Source organism: Zea mays, unplaced genomic scaffold (assembly GCF_902167145.1).
Source record: "Zea mays cultivar B73 unplaced genomic scaffold, Zm-B73-REFERENCE-NAM-5.0 scaffold_196, whole genome shotgun sequence".
NCBI classification, from domain to species: domain Eukaryota; kingdom Viridiplantae; phylum Streptophyta; class Magnoliopsida; order Poales; family Poaceae; genus Zea; species Zea mays.
Window position 1 is genome coordinate 19,464 of NW_023366813.1, and position 14,919 is coordinate 34,382.

Here is a 14,919-nt window from a genome sequence, read left to right on the forward strand (position 1 = left end):
TCCGGGGTGTGAGTGTGATCAGAGGAGAGAGATCCAGTGTGGAAGCATTCAATCCTACATCGCCTGACCGAAGACGTTGAACAGAACCGATTCCGTTCCATTAAATTATGTAAGAAAGTACATGTAAATTTCAAGTGGTGACCTACTAGATTAGTTTAAAGCTATAAATATAAATATTATTTATTAAAAACTTAATTAAATATAAATTAATATAACTGGCTACAACTTATAGTTATATATTTTCTTAACAGAAAGAGCCTAGGCTAAACGCCGGAACAGTTACGCTACTGATACGGATGGATGGTGACTAGGACTGACTACTTCTAGGCCATTGACACGGGTAAGGAAGTGCAACAATAATGGGGCATATTGGGGAATGGGGAACACTGATAGGCGAGAGGAAGCTTACCGTACCGACAGTCCAATATCCCGTTATGCAAATGCAAATGCAAATGCCTGGCCTGGCGACAGAGACAGGACGACCGGCGCCGGAGCGGTACCGGTACCCCACCCACCACTCGCGATGGCTTGTATATAAAACGAAATCTGACCAAACGATAACGATGGACCCAAGTCTGGTCCACACGCGGCGCGGCGAGGCGAGGCTCGGGGGTGGTTGGTTACACCCCGCTAAAATTTAGCCCATGTTCCATCAAATGTTTGAACCTCCGTTCCGGGTATTAAATGTAGTCGGATTATAAAACTAATTTGTCAGCCGAAGATTAAAAGACGAGACGAATCTAGTTCAGTTGGTTGGGTCTATATTTCATACTCCTATTTAAAAGTCAAACGTTTGATGTGACCCGGGCTAAACTTTAGCAGGAGCAACCAAACACCCACTCACTGATTTTTCAAAAGGCGCAAAGGAAGAGCAAAGAGAAAGTTTAGCTGCACCAGCATCTGCTTTTGTAGATTTGGAAACACTTTATAGTTTAAAGGTATATGTGCTAAACTTGTGCAGATTTTGAATCCAGGCGATATGGTTTTGGACATGTTTGTGCCATATATGCAATCTCCCCGTTTTCTTCAAGGATACTGTGGTATTTTCGCCTAGGTCACCCCTGTATGAAAATAGATAGAATTAATTAATAAGGAAAAGATATTATATGGCCATCCACCCCATGGTAACTCATGTCTCATGGTACTCCTATAGCTGTCAACGAGACAACAAGGACCCGATACATGCTAACTAATGGAGATTTTCCATATTAGTGCTAGTTTAAAAACCATATTTTCCACGATATTTTTATTGTCAAGGAAAATTAATTTCTATTTTCTCTTAAGAAAATAGAAATTTCTTTAAAAATAGAGTTACCAAACTAGCCGATAGGGTTACAATATAGAAAAAAAATATATTGATAGGTACATATGATAAAATCTTTCTAACCTTGGTAAGGGGGTATTGGTTTGACGAATAATTATCCGAAACCCAGGGGGTTCCCCCAAATGTAGCCCTAGCCCCCCGCGAACTATCCCCCCGCAACAGGCCCGTCGAAAGCAAATCGAAACCATCTCGACTCGGAAAAAACGGCAGCAGCAAAAAGGTCCCGCAAACCCAAGCGCCGCCGTGGACCCAATCGCCCCCAGCCCCAGCCCCAGCCTCAGTCCCCCCGAGACGAGACGAGATCCGGGGACCAGCCGCATTGCCGCGGATCGAAGGGATGGCGCCGCAGCTGACCGGAGTGCCCGGTTCGGGGGCCGCGGCGGGCGGTGCGGCGGCCGTCAAACCGCAGTTCCACCACTACCACCACCGCCTGCCCCCGCGCCACCACCACTCCTCGCCGGCCTCGCTCCTCTCCAAGCTCGCCTTCTGGTCCGTCTGCTCCCTCTCGCTCCTCCTCGCCTTCCTCCTCCTCTCCCCCGCGGCGCCCGCCCCGCGGGCCGCGCCCGAGTCCCCGCGCCGCTCCCTCCACGCGTCCCCCTCGTCCACCACCTCCTGGGGCGGCGCCGCCTGGGAGAAGAAGGTGCGCGCGTCGGCGCGCATCAGGCGCTCCGGGGGCCACTCCGTCCTCGTCACGGGCGCCGCGGGGTTCGTCGGCTGCCACGCGGCTGCCGCTCTCCGCCGCCGAGGGGACGGCGTGCTCGGCCTCGACAACTTCAACGACTACTACGACACGGCTCTCAAGCGCGGCCGCGCCGCGCTCCTCGCCCGCTCCGGGGTCTACGTCGTCCACGGCGACATCGCCGACGCGGAGCTCCTCGCCAAGCTGTTCGACGTCGTGCCCTTCACGCACGTTCTCCACCTCGCCGCGCAAGCCGGCGTGCGGCACGCGCTCGTGGACCCCATGTCTTATGTGCGCGCCAACGTTGCCGGTCTCGTGGCGCTGCTCGAGGCGGCGCGCGCGGCCAATCCTCAGCCCGCCGTCGTCTGGGCATCGTCGTCTTCAGTGTACGGGCTCAACTCCCATGTGCCTTTCTCTGAGCACGACAGGACGGATCGACCGGCCTCTCTCTATGCAGCCACCAAGAAGGCCGGTGAGGAGATCGCTCATGTCTACAACCACATCTATGGTCTGTCACTCACTGCTCTCAGGTTCTTCACTGTCTATGGGCCATGGGGGCGTCCAGACATGGCGTACTTCTTCTTCACCAAGGACATCCTTGCTGGTCGGCCAATTACGATCTACGAGAGTGCCGGTGGAGGTTCACACCAGACTACCATTTCCCGGGATTTCACCTACGTTGATGACATTGTGAAGGGGTGTGTAGCGGCACTGGATACAGCAGGTCGGAGCACAGGCAGTGGAGGCAAGAAGCGAGGTACAGCACCGTTCAGGACGTACAATTTAGGCAACACTTCACCTGTGCCTGTTACACAGCTAGTGGATTTGCTGGAGAAATTGCTCAAAGTGAAGGCTGTGAGGAAGGTTGTTAAGATGCCAAGGAATGGAGATGTGCCATACACGCATGCCAACGTAAGCCTTGCGCAGCGGGAGCTTGGTTACCGGCCATCCACAGATCTGCAAACAGGGCTCAAGAAGTTTGTGCGGTGGTATCTTGAATACTACCATCCTGAGCTGGCTGAGAAGCACAAACTGCGTACCAGCAGCAATGGCAAGGGTTCACGTGGTCGGAATGGCAGCTCAAGTAGCGCAAGATGACTGTCTATTCTGTGTCTTTGTTCCTGACGGTGTGTATCAGAATTCTACCTCCATTCCTTAATTCATCGGGCTCATTTTGCTCAGCAAATTGTGAAAGTGGAACACAAGTTAAGAAACACTCACTAGGTAGTCATCATAATTCAAAAGCCTGGTGCTTCTCTTTGCTGCGTCCTAGTTGAGCATTTAATTCCTAGTTCCATTAGTTGGTTATTAGGGTGACACTGTTCCGAAGATTTTTTATGTCATGGGTTTTGGGGGATGGCACTCTGTTGCATAGACTACCATAGATTCTTTTAGTGACTTTTTTGTACCACGGGAGAGAACTAAGTATATCATGACTTGCTTTTGTTCAATTGAAGTAGCAATGGTCAGCAATTTGTCTATGCTAATATGCTTGTTTTGCTGGAGTGCATACTCTTTATCTATATGGGTGCTAGTGCTACATGTGCTCACTTGCAGCAGCAGCTGCGTTGCAAACTTATTTTCGCCATTACAATCTTAAGATCTTATGTGTACATTTCAGGACTTGGGTAAGGAATTTTATGTCATGAAGTGTGTTTTCAGGTCATACAATGATAAACCATTTGGTTATTGAGGTCTTTCAATGCATTATTTTTCTTGTTAGTTGTGATTAACTTGCTAGAATTATTTAAGATTTGTAATGGTGTTAGAAATTCTCTTGTTGGTAGTTACTACTGCCTCCGTTCCAAAATATAGTTCTTTGTAGCCCACTTTTTTTCGGTCCACATTTGAATCAAATGATAATGAATATAGACATATATATACAAACTACATAAGATCTTAAGAATGTATGATTAATCTAAAACGAATTATATTTTGAAACGGAGGGAGTACTTTATTGGTGTGAATGGTATCGACTTGAACTTTTGAGTCAGTCAAATGATATATGGTTTAGTTTAGGGCACTACAAATATCTTTCTTACGCTGTCTGATTACAGACATGAGAGCCAAATGAAGCAATGCTTACTGTTGAGGCACTTATAGTTGTTCACAATGTTTTGTTAATGATACTCCATCGACCCCTTTATTGGTATTATATGTGGCTTTTTAGTGATTAAACGTTCAGTCATGATGAAGCTTGTTGATTATGCAGTTTCATGATTGTGGTTGCATCTATAACTGTAGGCTTCCCCAAATCTACATAATTGTTGGCTTCAGTCATTGTGATTTTCCTAAAAAGATGGTTTTTATGATTGTACCGATGCTTCTAAGTAAAGGAATATTTTATTATGGAACTCTTTGATTGCCTGCATTAGCATGTATCTAGGCTTCTGGCGGTGCACTTTGGCTGTGTTTTGGTTGTCCGTGGAAATCTTTATGCAGGCTTACACATTGTTCAAAGTTAGATTTACACAAGCCGATGGACATAATTTTTTTTGAAATATTCTCACCTCTTTCTAGCTTCAGTAGAAACATAATGTCTCTACCTGAAACATGGATGTGACTGCATATTAAGTAGTATATAACACAATGTAAGCAATCAAACACAATTTAACCAAATGCATCGTGTTTGTGTTGGATTAGTTAACTGAACACTGGCACTCTCTCCGTTCCAAAATATAATTCTTTCTAGCTCATTTTTTCTGTCCACGATCATTCAAATGATAATGAATATAGACATATATAAACTACATTCATAAAGTAATAATGAATATAGACATATATAAACTACATTCATAAGTTACTTAATGAATGTGTAATTAGTCTAAAACGGATTATATTTTGCGACGAGGAGTATTGAATACGATTATGCTGGCTTAAAGTCCGTGTAAGCAATCAATTACACCGTATGTTAAGGATTTTTTTTTCACGTCCATGTTAGGTTAATCGGGATTCTCAGTGTTTATGGATGTGGAGCAAGTTTCCTGGTGTGCCGAATGCTGATCCTGGAAACAAATCAACTGGCGTTTTATAAACAGTGGTGCAGGTGCACTACACATGCGAGTCTATGAATGAATCATGTATCTAGCATAAGTACATACATCGTCAGTTCGTCGCCTATGCAAGTTCCACCTTGACTAGCTAGTTGATCCAAGAGAATGGACTGCTTACTGTACCCATTTTGCTTGTGCGTCCGTCTTCTGTGCCCATCCATCCATGTCCCTGTTTGTTTAGAGGCTTTTTTTTAGCTTCTGACTACTAAAATCTGCTGCGGACTGTCAAACACTCTAAATTTCTAGATCGCTTCTATAAAAATCACTTTGGTAAAAATCATCTAAAATCAATATGAACCATAAAATCGGTCGAGTTATCACGATAGTAGTAATCCATAGCTTTCTAGATTCTGAACCCTTTGTACCACTTCATGTTCTCCATAAGTAATCCTCACGATACTCACATTATTCTTACAGTCAGATTCTCTCCACAGCCAGATTCTTAGAAAAGTTGGTAGTTGGTCAGAAAAAAGCTAAACCAAATAGTCCCATGTGCCTCCGAGAAAGCTTGGGAAACTTGAAGATGAAGGACTTTGTTTTGCACTTGATATCTCAACCGAGCAAATCTAAGACTGGATCCGGTCTTAGATGATTCTTATCGTCATATATTGACCGAATTATCGACTATGTTGTCCATCATCGTTATGACCATCGTCATATGTTATCCTGCGTCAAACTACAACCATCTACATTCTCTAAGGGTCATCTTCAGTAACTAGTTATGTGCCTGTGCGTTGCAACGGCATATAAAATATTCGATAATATTAGTGCTCTTATGTTTATTTATCTTTGTGTTCAATGGTACATCTAGAGAAGCATAAAAAGAAAAGGCTGGATCATGATCCAACATACTAAGATACTTGTTTTTACATTTACACATAAGACAAGACCTGATTGCACATTAGTCATGGCTTGATTGTACCTTACACAAATATACAAATGTTATATTCGTCAACAATTATTTGTACCAGATAGTGCATCACATAAATTCACATATCATATGAAACCCAAAGTGAACTACCTTATAAATAAAATTTATATTACTAATGCCTGAATAATTTTAACTAAAAATTCTACACGATAAATCAGTTCTGCCCTATGGTCGATCAAATTCTGCCCTATGGTCGATCAATTTACACAATGTATTGACCTTCACATCACATGCAGCAATAGCCGACAAAGGTAACCTCCCAATGAGGTCTTCAGTTCTTCCGGAGACACACACAAATGGCCAATAAGAGGATGGGTAGATGACAGGAAAGTTCTGAAATGAAGTACGGTGGTATGGTGATGTTAGAAGAGGTAATTGGATTTTTTTAATTATTTTGTAATTTTAAAAGTGCAACGAAGCTCAAATATGACATGAATACATGCTTTTTGAGTGACCAGCAGAATGGTTCATGCTTTGTGAATTGTACTACCAATAATCTTACACAGGTATTGACATTGCAGGATGCAGGGAACCAAATTAGATTATATTACAGCTACAAAATATTATCATAAGAAAATGCCAAAATAAAAATGGAACCTTATGTTTGATCAGTCTTTGGTGCTTATTAAAAGTTGTCAGTTACAGTGCTATAGGGTCCTCGTTCTTAAGTTTTGAGGAAAGACTCACAAGAGTTAAATGCATTGCCAAACAGAAACAATCTAACAATTCATAAAGGACTCTACTCCAATTCTCAGAAGGCAGAAAAGTAATGGTGAAATCTCAACTGGGCGATTTTTGAATCAGGGAAGATGCGAGCAGGGACGATTTTGAAACGGGGAAAACTCAACAGGTGAGCAGAGTTAAAAACTTAAAAAACATGTTAGTTCACTATATGGATTAAAGCGCTCACCTTAATGCTCAAGTAAGGAACATTTCAATCCAATCAGAAGCTGACAGAAGCTTAAGTGTATGTCCCTATACAAAATGCATGTAGTCAAATAACTGTCAGTGGATCGCTTCTCGGCGTAGCGCCGGTACTGGTGCGCTTCCATCCTTGCCTCGGACTTGCCCTGCTGGAGGCGCAGGATCATGGGCATGGCCTCACTGGCAGCGCCCGCCGCATGTCGCTCTCTGCCTCAAGCTCTAAACAAAGCAAAGCAAGCAACCATGACAGGTCTCACAAGCACCATACCTTATAAGCAGCAGCAGGTGGATCTCACCGTCACTGGAGGGATATGGCACGATGAGGGAGGAAGAAACAAAATCAGGTGGTGGCGACCCGGCGAGGGAGGCTGCACGGGGATGACATGGCTGGGCGAGGAATAATTTACACAGAACAACTTGCAACTTATTTTCTTACATTATTTTCATAAAGACACTTACACATAGGAAAAAACAGGAATAGGAACATTGTCCAAATTAATGCAACCATGTTGCAGTGTTGTGTATAAGCTTCACCGGTTTTTACATGATGTCATTATTTATAAGCTCATATCTCATAAATGCATTTAAAAAAAACAGCATTAGTTAAACTTACCTAATAAACAAAATACAAGTAAGGAGGCCAGTGTTATTAAAACTACGTTTAAACGATGTTTAAACTACGTTTAAACGTCAAAACTCTAATTAGAGGTTGAAATCACGTTTTAAGCGTTTTGGCGTTCTAAACTGTAAAACGGCAGTGTTTTATGCATTTTAGACCATTAGCTATTTTTGGGCCCGGTCTATTAGTTACATTTGGGGTTCAATCCAGCTCATGGGTGAAGTTTTGGTAAGCCATTAAACTCTCTGTTTTGGTATTTAACTTCATATTATTGTCTGAAATTATGATATATTGGTATTTTTCCTATGTTGTTTAAAACTACGTTTAAACAAAGTTTAAACATTTAAAAGTCAAAATTTCAACCATGAGCGTTCCAACGTTTTATCGTTTTAATAAGCTTGAAGGAGGCCATGCATGGAAAATTACCTCTATAACATGTTGAAGCAACAACATTGAGAAGCGCTTTCAAGACTTGGAGTACAGTACTTCAACACATAAAACCATACTTGTACTCCAGAAACATCGCAATTCAGAATTTCCCAAAAGTACTTGATGCATACGAAAAGACAAAAAATGTGTTATTTACATTATATCACATTGTGTCTAAAAATGATTTCCTGCATACTCACAAGTGCAAAAATAATCACCATCAACAATTGCAGAATTCCCATCTCTATACATGTCCCAATTTTCGTGAAACCATAACTGAAAAATGAAAGCCCAACAGCTGCGACTATTGGTGACAAAACAACTGGATTTATCAACCTGAAATAAGCAGATGAAGACAAATCACACAAATAAGATACATATCACCCTGAGTATTACTACTTGTCACTGTAACATATGGTGAATTATACAACAAAAAAGATGAGGTGCATGAGTAATTCTAGTCATCAGTTACAGAAACATGAAAAGATGTTTATGTCTGGGAGACAAACAGTTTACACAATTACACTTAGAAACCAACACAAAGCGGCCAACCCATAACAACAATGATCCCTGTAGCTTTTAAGTCATCAATATACAACAATATGTCTGTGCATTGCTCCTACTTGTTAGATGGTTTCAAGCCCATGCAAAAGTTGTTATAGACTTCAGATATTTGGCATTCAGAAATCAGAACAAAACTTCAGGTCAAATCTTATATATCCTAAGTGTGTATGCCACCAAAAAACACTTTTTAAAGGCCAATCATGTTTTGCATTAAATAATGATTTGCACACGTAAAGGGATAAGAAAACGGGTTTATATTTTATCAAAAGAAAAGAGACAGACCTAAGAAATAGTGACATGAGGCCTGTATATCCCAAAAACACTTGGAATGCACCTCCAATTATTATAGCTCCCTGCAGGTGCTTCATTATGTGTTTAAGCTCAGTCAGGATCCAGGTATACAAAGGATGGACCCTGCACAAGTGGCAGTCTCGTTCCAACAAACATGTGCAGCAATGTAGTCACCTCGGTGATGAGCAAGACTGTGGATACCACTGCCGCCATGTCATCCTGACCCAAACACGACCAAACCCCAGAAGACATGTGTTAGCCTTCCATCAACGGCATGAACCACTAACAAACCCCGGAAGACGAAGGCAGTGACTCACCTGAGACGCGGGACTCGAAACATGTGCCATAAGGCAGAAAGCAGTAAAGGTTAACACAAAGTTGCTGTGAGAATGAAAGCAACAACCCATGTGATTCCTAATCCAAGAGGAACCTAAAGAGGCAGTATCAGTAGTTCAGAAATTAGCCTCTCATATCAACCAGCATGCAGCACAGATCCACACATTCAATCAACATCATAACTTCATAATATAAAATCTTACCGCATAAATAAGAAACACTCTGTACCCAAATAGCTTTATTTTCCGGAGGTACTGCCACAAGTTAAATAGATAAATGGTCAGAAAAAAGGACAAAAAACAATTGCATCTATCAAGGTAGTTGATCTGCTATTGGACTCACAATGTGAAAAAACAAAAAAAACGAGCATGACCTGCTTCTGTACACCGAGAGAAAACTGCAGTTTGGACACATTTGTGAAGACTGAAGACGCGTCGTGGTTGTCACTGGCGTGAACATTCCGCGCGGCGACTTGACCTCCACTGAGGCCTACCTGTCCTCCTGGCTTTTCAGTTAACAAAATGGTAGATTTGGCATCAACTCCACCTAGCTACTGCTAGTTGGCTGCTGGCGTCAACGAACCGTACATCATGCTTTACACAATGCATGGTTTTATTCTAGTGTCTGTGTGACACCAGAAGAGTTGGAGCAGGCACGAAGAGTAACACAAATCTACTGAGCAGCAACAGAGTTGCATGAACTTTGCTTCCACACAACACCATTCGAGCAGACGTGATGGATTACGACTCCAGACAAGACCATCCCTTCTTCAGTTCTCCGATCCAGCATGCAGGAATCGAGCATTCGAGCGAAGCAGATAATATAAAAGGAGAAGAGAAAACAGAAGATGTTTCTGCGCTAGAGCCCAAGCGGGCGGCACGAAATCGCGGCGGCGGTACAGGGCGCGTTGAGGGACAGAGGGAGCAGGGAGGTGGCGGCGCGCGGTTGGAAGTAGAGGGAGGGGTTAGGGTTGCCCCACCCTTCCTTCCACCTCTAGATCCGGGCCCGACGACGATGGAGTGTGGCAGATGTGGTGGAGGGGGAGGAGTCGACACGAATCGCGGCGGCGGTACAGGGCGCGTTGAGGGACAGAGGGAGCAGGGAGGTGGCGGCGGTTGGAAGTAGAGGGAGGGGTTAGGGTTGCCCCACCCTTCCTTCCACCTCTGGATCCGGGCCCGACGACGATGGAGTGTGGCAGATGTGGTGGAGGGGGAGGAGTCGGTACAGGCTAGGGAATGGGACTCACCTTCGACGAAGAAAAGAGCTGCGTGGGAGTGGAAGCAGCAGATCTCGGGGGTGCTCGCAGATCCGTCCTCCTCCTCGTTGCCATCGAGCGAGGACACGATGGTGTATGCTGCTCCGAGGACGGGGGGAGACGACGACTCCGAGGACGGGGGCGAGGTGGCGGCGCTGAGGATGGAGGCAGGGTCCTCTTCGAAGACGGGGGCGAGGGGGTGCGCCGAGGCGGATCTTGTACGAGCGTGGCGCGTATAACGGAGGCGGGGTGTGTGCGGCGTGGGGGGAGGCGGGACGACCGGAGGGGATGGGCGGGGATGACGTGGCGGCCGTGGCGGCGGACGCGAGCAGGGGCAAGGGCATCGCGAGCGAAGGCGGGAGGGAACGCGGGATCCGCGAGGATGAGGGCGGTTGCGGGGCGGATGCGCGCGGCAGAACGTGCACCAGCGTGTGTGTGGACGCCTACAGTACTGGCATAATTAGTAGTAGAGATTTATCCATATGTTTACTTTAATTTTACGAATAGTGTAGCGTACAGTGCAAAACAGTATTTTAGGTGACCATATAAGTCACCGCTGGGACGTTGTCTAAACGACAAAATAAGAAAAACATGTCTCTGCCAACCCAACAGATGACAGATATCCATTGTTTTTAAAAAAACGTGAATGCGGCATATAGTTTTATTTTTTTGAATACTTTTAAATATAAAGACGAAAAAGCTACCACGCCGCGCAGACGGGACGGTGTTGCGCCCACGGCCCACCGCGCACGACGCCGTGCCCCGCTGCCGAACGGTGGTGGCCGCGCGGGTTGGCCAGTACCAACTTTTTGTATTTTAGCCCTTCCGGGGTTTCTTTTGCACAATTATGCCCTTTGTAGTTTCATTTCAAAAATGGACCCTTACCTCGGCGCCGTCATTATTGGCGCCGAGGTAATACATAGTGACGCCAACATAATTGCGCCGACTTTTCCTACGTGGCAGCCGATGTGGCAAGTCTCAGGTGGTCGACGCCATAGATCTTGGCGCCGACCCCCCTGGATAGCACCGGACCCCACCGTCAAGGGGGTCGGCGCCAAGATCTTTGGCGCCGACCCCTGGGACTTGCCACATCGGCTGCCACGTAGGAAAAGTTGGCGCCAATGGTACTGGCGTCGATGTGTGTTACCTCGGCGCCAATGATGATGGCGCCGAGGTTGGGGTCCATTTTTTGAAATGAAACTGTAAAGGGCATAGTTGTGCAAAAAAAAACTCAAAAAAGGGCTAAAATCCAAAAAAGTTGGCTGGCCAGTACTAGTAGATGGACAAGCCATCTCCGGTTCCTTTCACAGGCTACTAATAATAAGTACTACTAGCTCGAAAGTTCATTTCCTCCACGGTTACGAGGTACGGTTGGGAGCTTATGCCCTGGTCCTGGTATGGCCGCTTTTTGAGCGAGCTGAGTTGGATGGCCACATGAAATCTGAGACTGGCCGCAACGGACGCGGCGCGACGCCCCCTCCCCTTGCCCTGTAGCTCGCATGGCGGCTACAAGGCGCCTCCCAACGCCGCAGCGGCTGACCCTAGCCAGCGCTCTACGAAGAGGTAACGTTCTCTCTCCCCCTCGTTCTAGCGTTCTCTCTCTCCTCCCTCTAAACACTGTTCACGTGGGCCCAATTCCATTTGTTAGTAGATAAAAAATGTATAGTAGATGAAAAGTATGTATAGAAAATGATATTTTATAGTATAGTGGGATATAGGAGGACTATTTAGGGGGAACCGCTGCGGAGAGATAAAAAAATAGGGGGTGAAATGTTGATGATGTGAACCAAAAAAGTGATATAGGGGGAAAAATTTAGGGGGAACACTTGCCGATAGCCTCAGCCACACCACACCACACGCACGCACCGACCGGGCAGCGGGCGATCAAAGGGCCGAACAAGTCGGTGCGAATCTGCAACTGCGAGCCACGCATAGATCCTTTTATTAATTTCCGCTTTTGTTTAACGGAGGTAAATTAAGCAGTGTCGGTAGCCGATGGAGGAATCGTTACAGCTAGCTGCTGCTAGTGCTAAGCGTAAGGCATCCACAGGACCAGCAGTCAGCAGAGAGAGAGGCAGGCCCAAGTTAAGGCCTTGCTCCCTCCCACTCCCATGAATGGGTGCCGCCCGGGCCCGGTTCGCCGTTAATTGCTGTGGCGTGGCCTCTCTGAATCATTGCGACGGAACCTAACGTCGTCCATTACGCACAGAGAGAGAGAGAGAGAGCGCTGGAGCCGCTAGCTAGGTTTCTGTTCTGCCGATGGCGAATCGGCGATGGACGTGTGCCGACGACACCGCACGAACCGTATCGCCGACGCACCGCCCGGCGCGCGGCAGTGGTGCATGGTGATGCGTTGTTGCTTCGCGAGCCACACAGGATGACGAGGAGACAGGAGAGAGGGAACGCGAGCTGGGTCGGTTGGGCTCCGAGGGCGATGGATGGAGTGGACGGAAAAACGAGTTTCGGAGGCCGGGCGGAGGGTGAAACTGTGTTCAAACTGGATTGAAGCTTTTCCCCCTCAGATTTCCAATCGAGATGAGTCCGTTGGTCGGCTGGACACCGCGGACGCAGCAGCCGGTCCGCTGGTCTGGTCGAGGGGCTGCCAACGTTGCAAATCCCCTAGAAGCTGCTGCGGCAGCAGCTTTTCTTTATGCTGGAAATTGGATTTCTTTTTTCCCGAGCATAGTAAAAGCGACGGCCCAACCACCCACCGCCACCGCTCCTTGTCTTCCTCCCTCCGCGTGTCCGTCGAAGCGCTGTCTGCTTCTGCAGCACGAGGAGTGGCCGGACAAGCATCGGAGGGCTGACAATGCAGACGCGCAACTCTCAGCGCGGTCTGAACTCCGAAGTCTGATCCATCCAAGTATATGGCCAAACGGAAAGATAAGAGTAGTAGGAGGCGAGCGAGTGGCATGATTGCCGCCGCCGAATGCAGTAGTGCCCGCCCGCTCTTATCACATCTACTAGTACTATCCCTTTCTCTGTGCATATGCATGCCCGTTAATTAGTCCTGCTATACATATATGACATGCATGATCGCCTATGTACTTGCAGTGGCACGTTTGCAGTATATCATTATATACTCCCAGGAACCAGGCCAGGCCAACAGCTGTTTCCATGTTGACGATGAGCGCTGGCCAAGTAAAGAATCTCAGACGTCACCCCACCGACCGTGTAATGAATGTATTGTCCACGTACAGTTCAGTAGCTCACACGCTTAGCGGAAATTGAGAGAGGAGACAAAGCATGAGACGGTTCCAGCAGTCAATTCCAAGACAGGGAAACCAAAGCAAAGAGGGTACTGTACATCTGAATACATCACGATTATAGCAAAACCAAAACCAGTCTTACAGGCAGCAAACTGATAAGTATATCACCCTCAAAACTCTATAGCCTGCAGCTAATAGCCTAGCAGCAGCATCCCCCTATCAAATATGTACATGGAATCATCGATCCATCGATCGATCAAGCAGCAACCAGCAGTACAATCGCATACGTGCGCGCGTGGAATCGAACAGGAGCAGGACCCACATCCGGCCGTTCACGGCCCCCACATGTCGTGGATGGTGGAGTGGAAGCTGGCGAGCACGAGGAGGAGGAGGACGAGCAAGGCGACGCCCCAGGGCGAGCTGCCCTCGGCGGGGCCCCGCTCGTAGCGGCCCTTCCAGCGGCTCTCCCTCGGGTAGAAGCCCAGGTAGCCCTCGAAGGAGTCGACGGAGGAGATCCAGCGGATGAGGAGGAACGAGCGCGATGGGCACGCCCAGCAGCGCCCAGCTCAGCTGCTGCGACGCCTCCTCGATGAAGTCGTCGTACGTGAAGAACCACGAGGCGCCCAGCAGCAGCGTCACCATCAGCAGCACCAGGATCACCGGGTACGGCAGCGGCGACAGCGTGAACGCCTCCACGATCGACGACTCCGCGCGCCGGTCGCCGTAGTACGACATGGCTGGCTGGGTTTCCGATTCGAGTTCGAGGGCACAAGGATAGGAAAGCAAAGGGAAGGAAAGGGAGGGGAAAGGTGAGCGAGCACTGGTGAGCTGAGTGAGAAGAGGGGAGGAGAGGAGGAGGCGGACGTGCGGCCGAACCGGCGATATAGGGCGCGTGTAACCAACACCAACCACGATCGTGTCGTGCCGTGTGCCGCGGAGATGAGATGGATAGGTGCGTGTAACGACGGCCCAAAGGCTCCTGCTGCCGTGTCCAGATCGTACGCCCACGCCTGCTGATTTGACACTTGGCAATCGTGGTGGAGTGTGATCCAGGAGGACTTGCACATACACAAGCAGATCAGATCATTATATAGGAGAGCAGAGCTGCATCAGAGGTACTATATGGGTAATCCGTCCGAGCTACGGTCCTCGTCGTCTGCTGCCCTCCTCCTTTTCTGCGAGGGGGAGCAAAACCCGTGTCGTTGCTCGGACTGGAGTAGCGGAAGACCTGCATGCTGATTTGCTTCCTTGACTTGGCTACCCGGGCCGGTAATTGCCTGATTGGAGTGGAGCGTCCTGATCACC

The 14,919-nt window shown here is 47.2% G+C and overlaps 1 protein-coding gene and 1 pseudogene across 1 annotated transcript; one reads left to right on the top strand and one right to left on the bottom strand.

The window, feature by feature from the left end:
* The first annotated feature begins 1,484 nt into the window (after positions 1-1,484).
* On the top strand, positions 1,485-3,490 carry LOC118474033 (UDP-glucuronate 4-epimerase 2). The gene has a single exon (XM_035963678.1). It carries the CDS (start codon positions 1,662-1,664, stop codon positions 3,099-3,101), a length of 1,440 nt encoding a protein of 479 aa, XP_035819571.1. The 5' UTR covers positions 1,485-1,661; the 3' UTR covers positions 3,102-3,490.
* A 10,157-nt stretch (positions 3,491-13,647) lies between these two features.
* Positions 13,648-14,426, bottom strand: LOC118474034 (uncharacterized; annotated as a pseudogene).
* Positions 14,427-14,919: the final 493 nt, after the last annotated feature.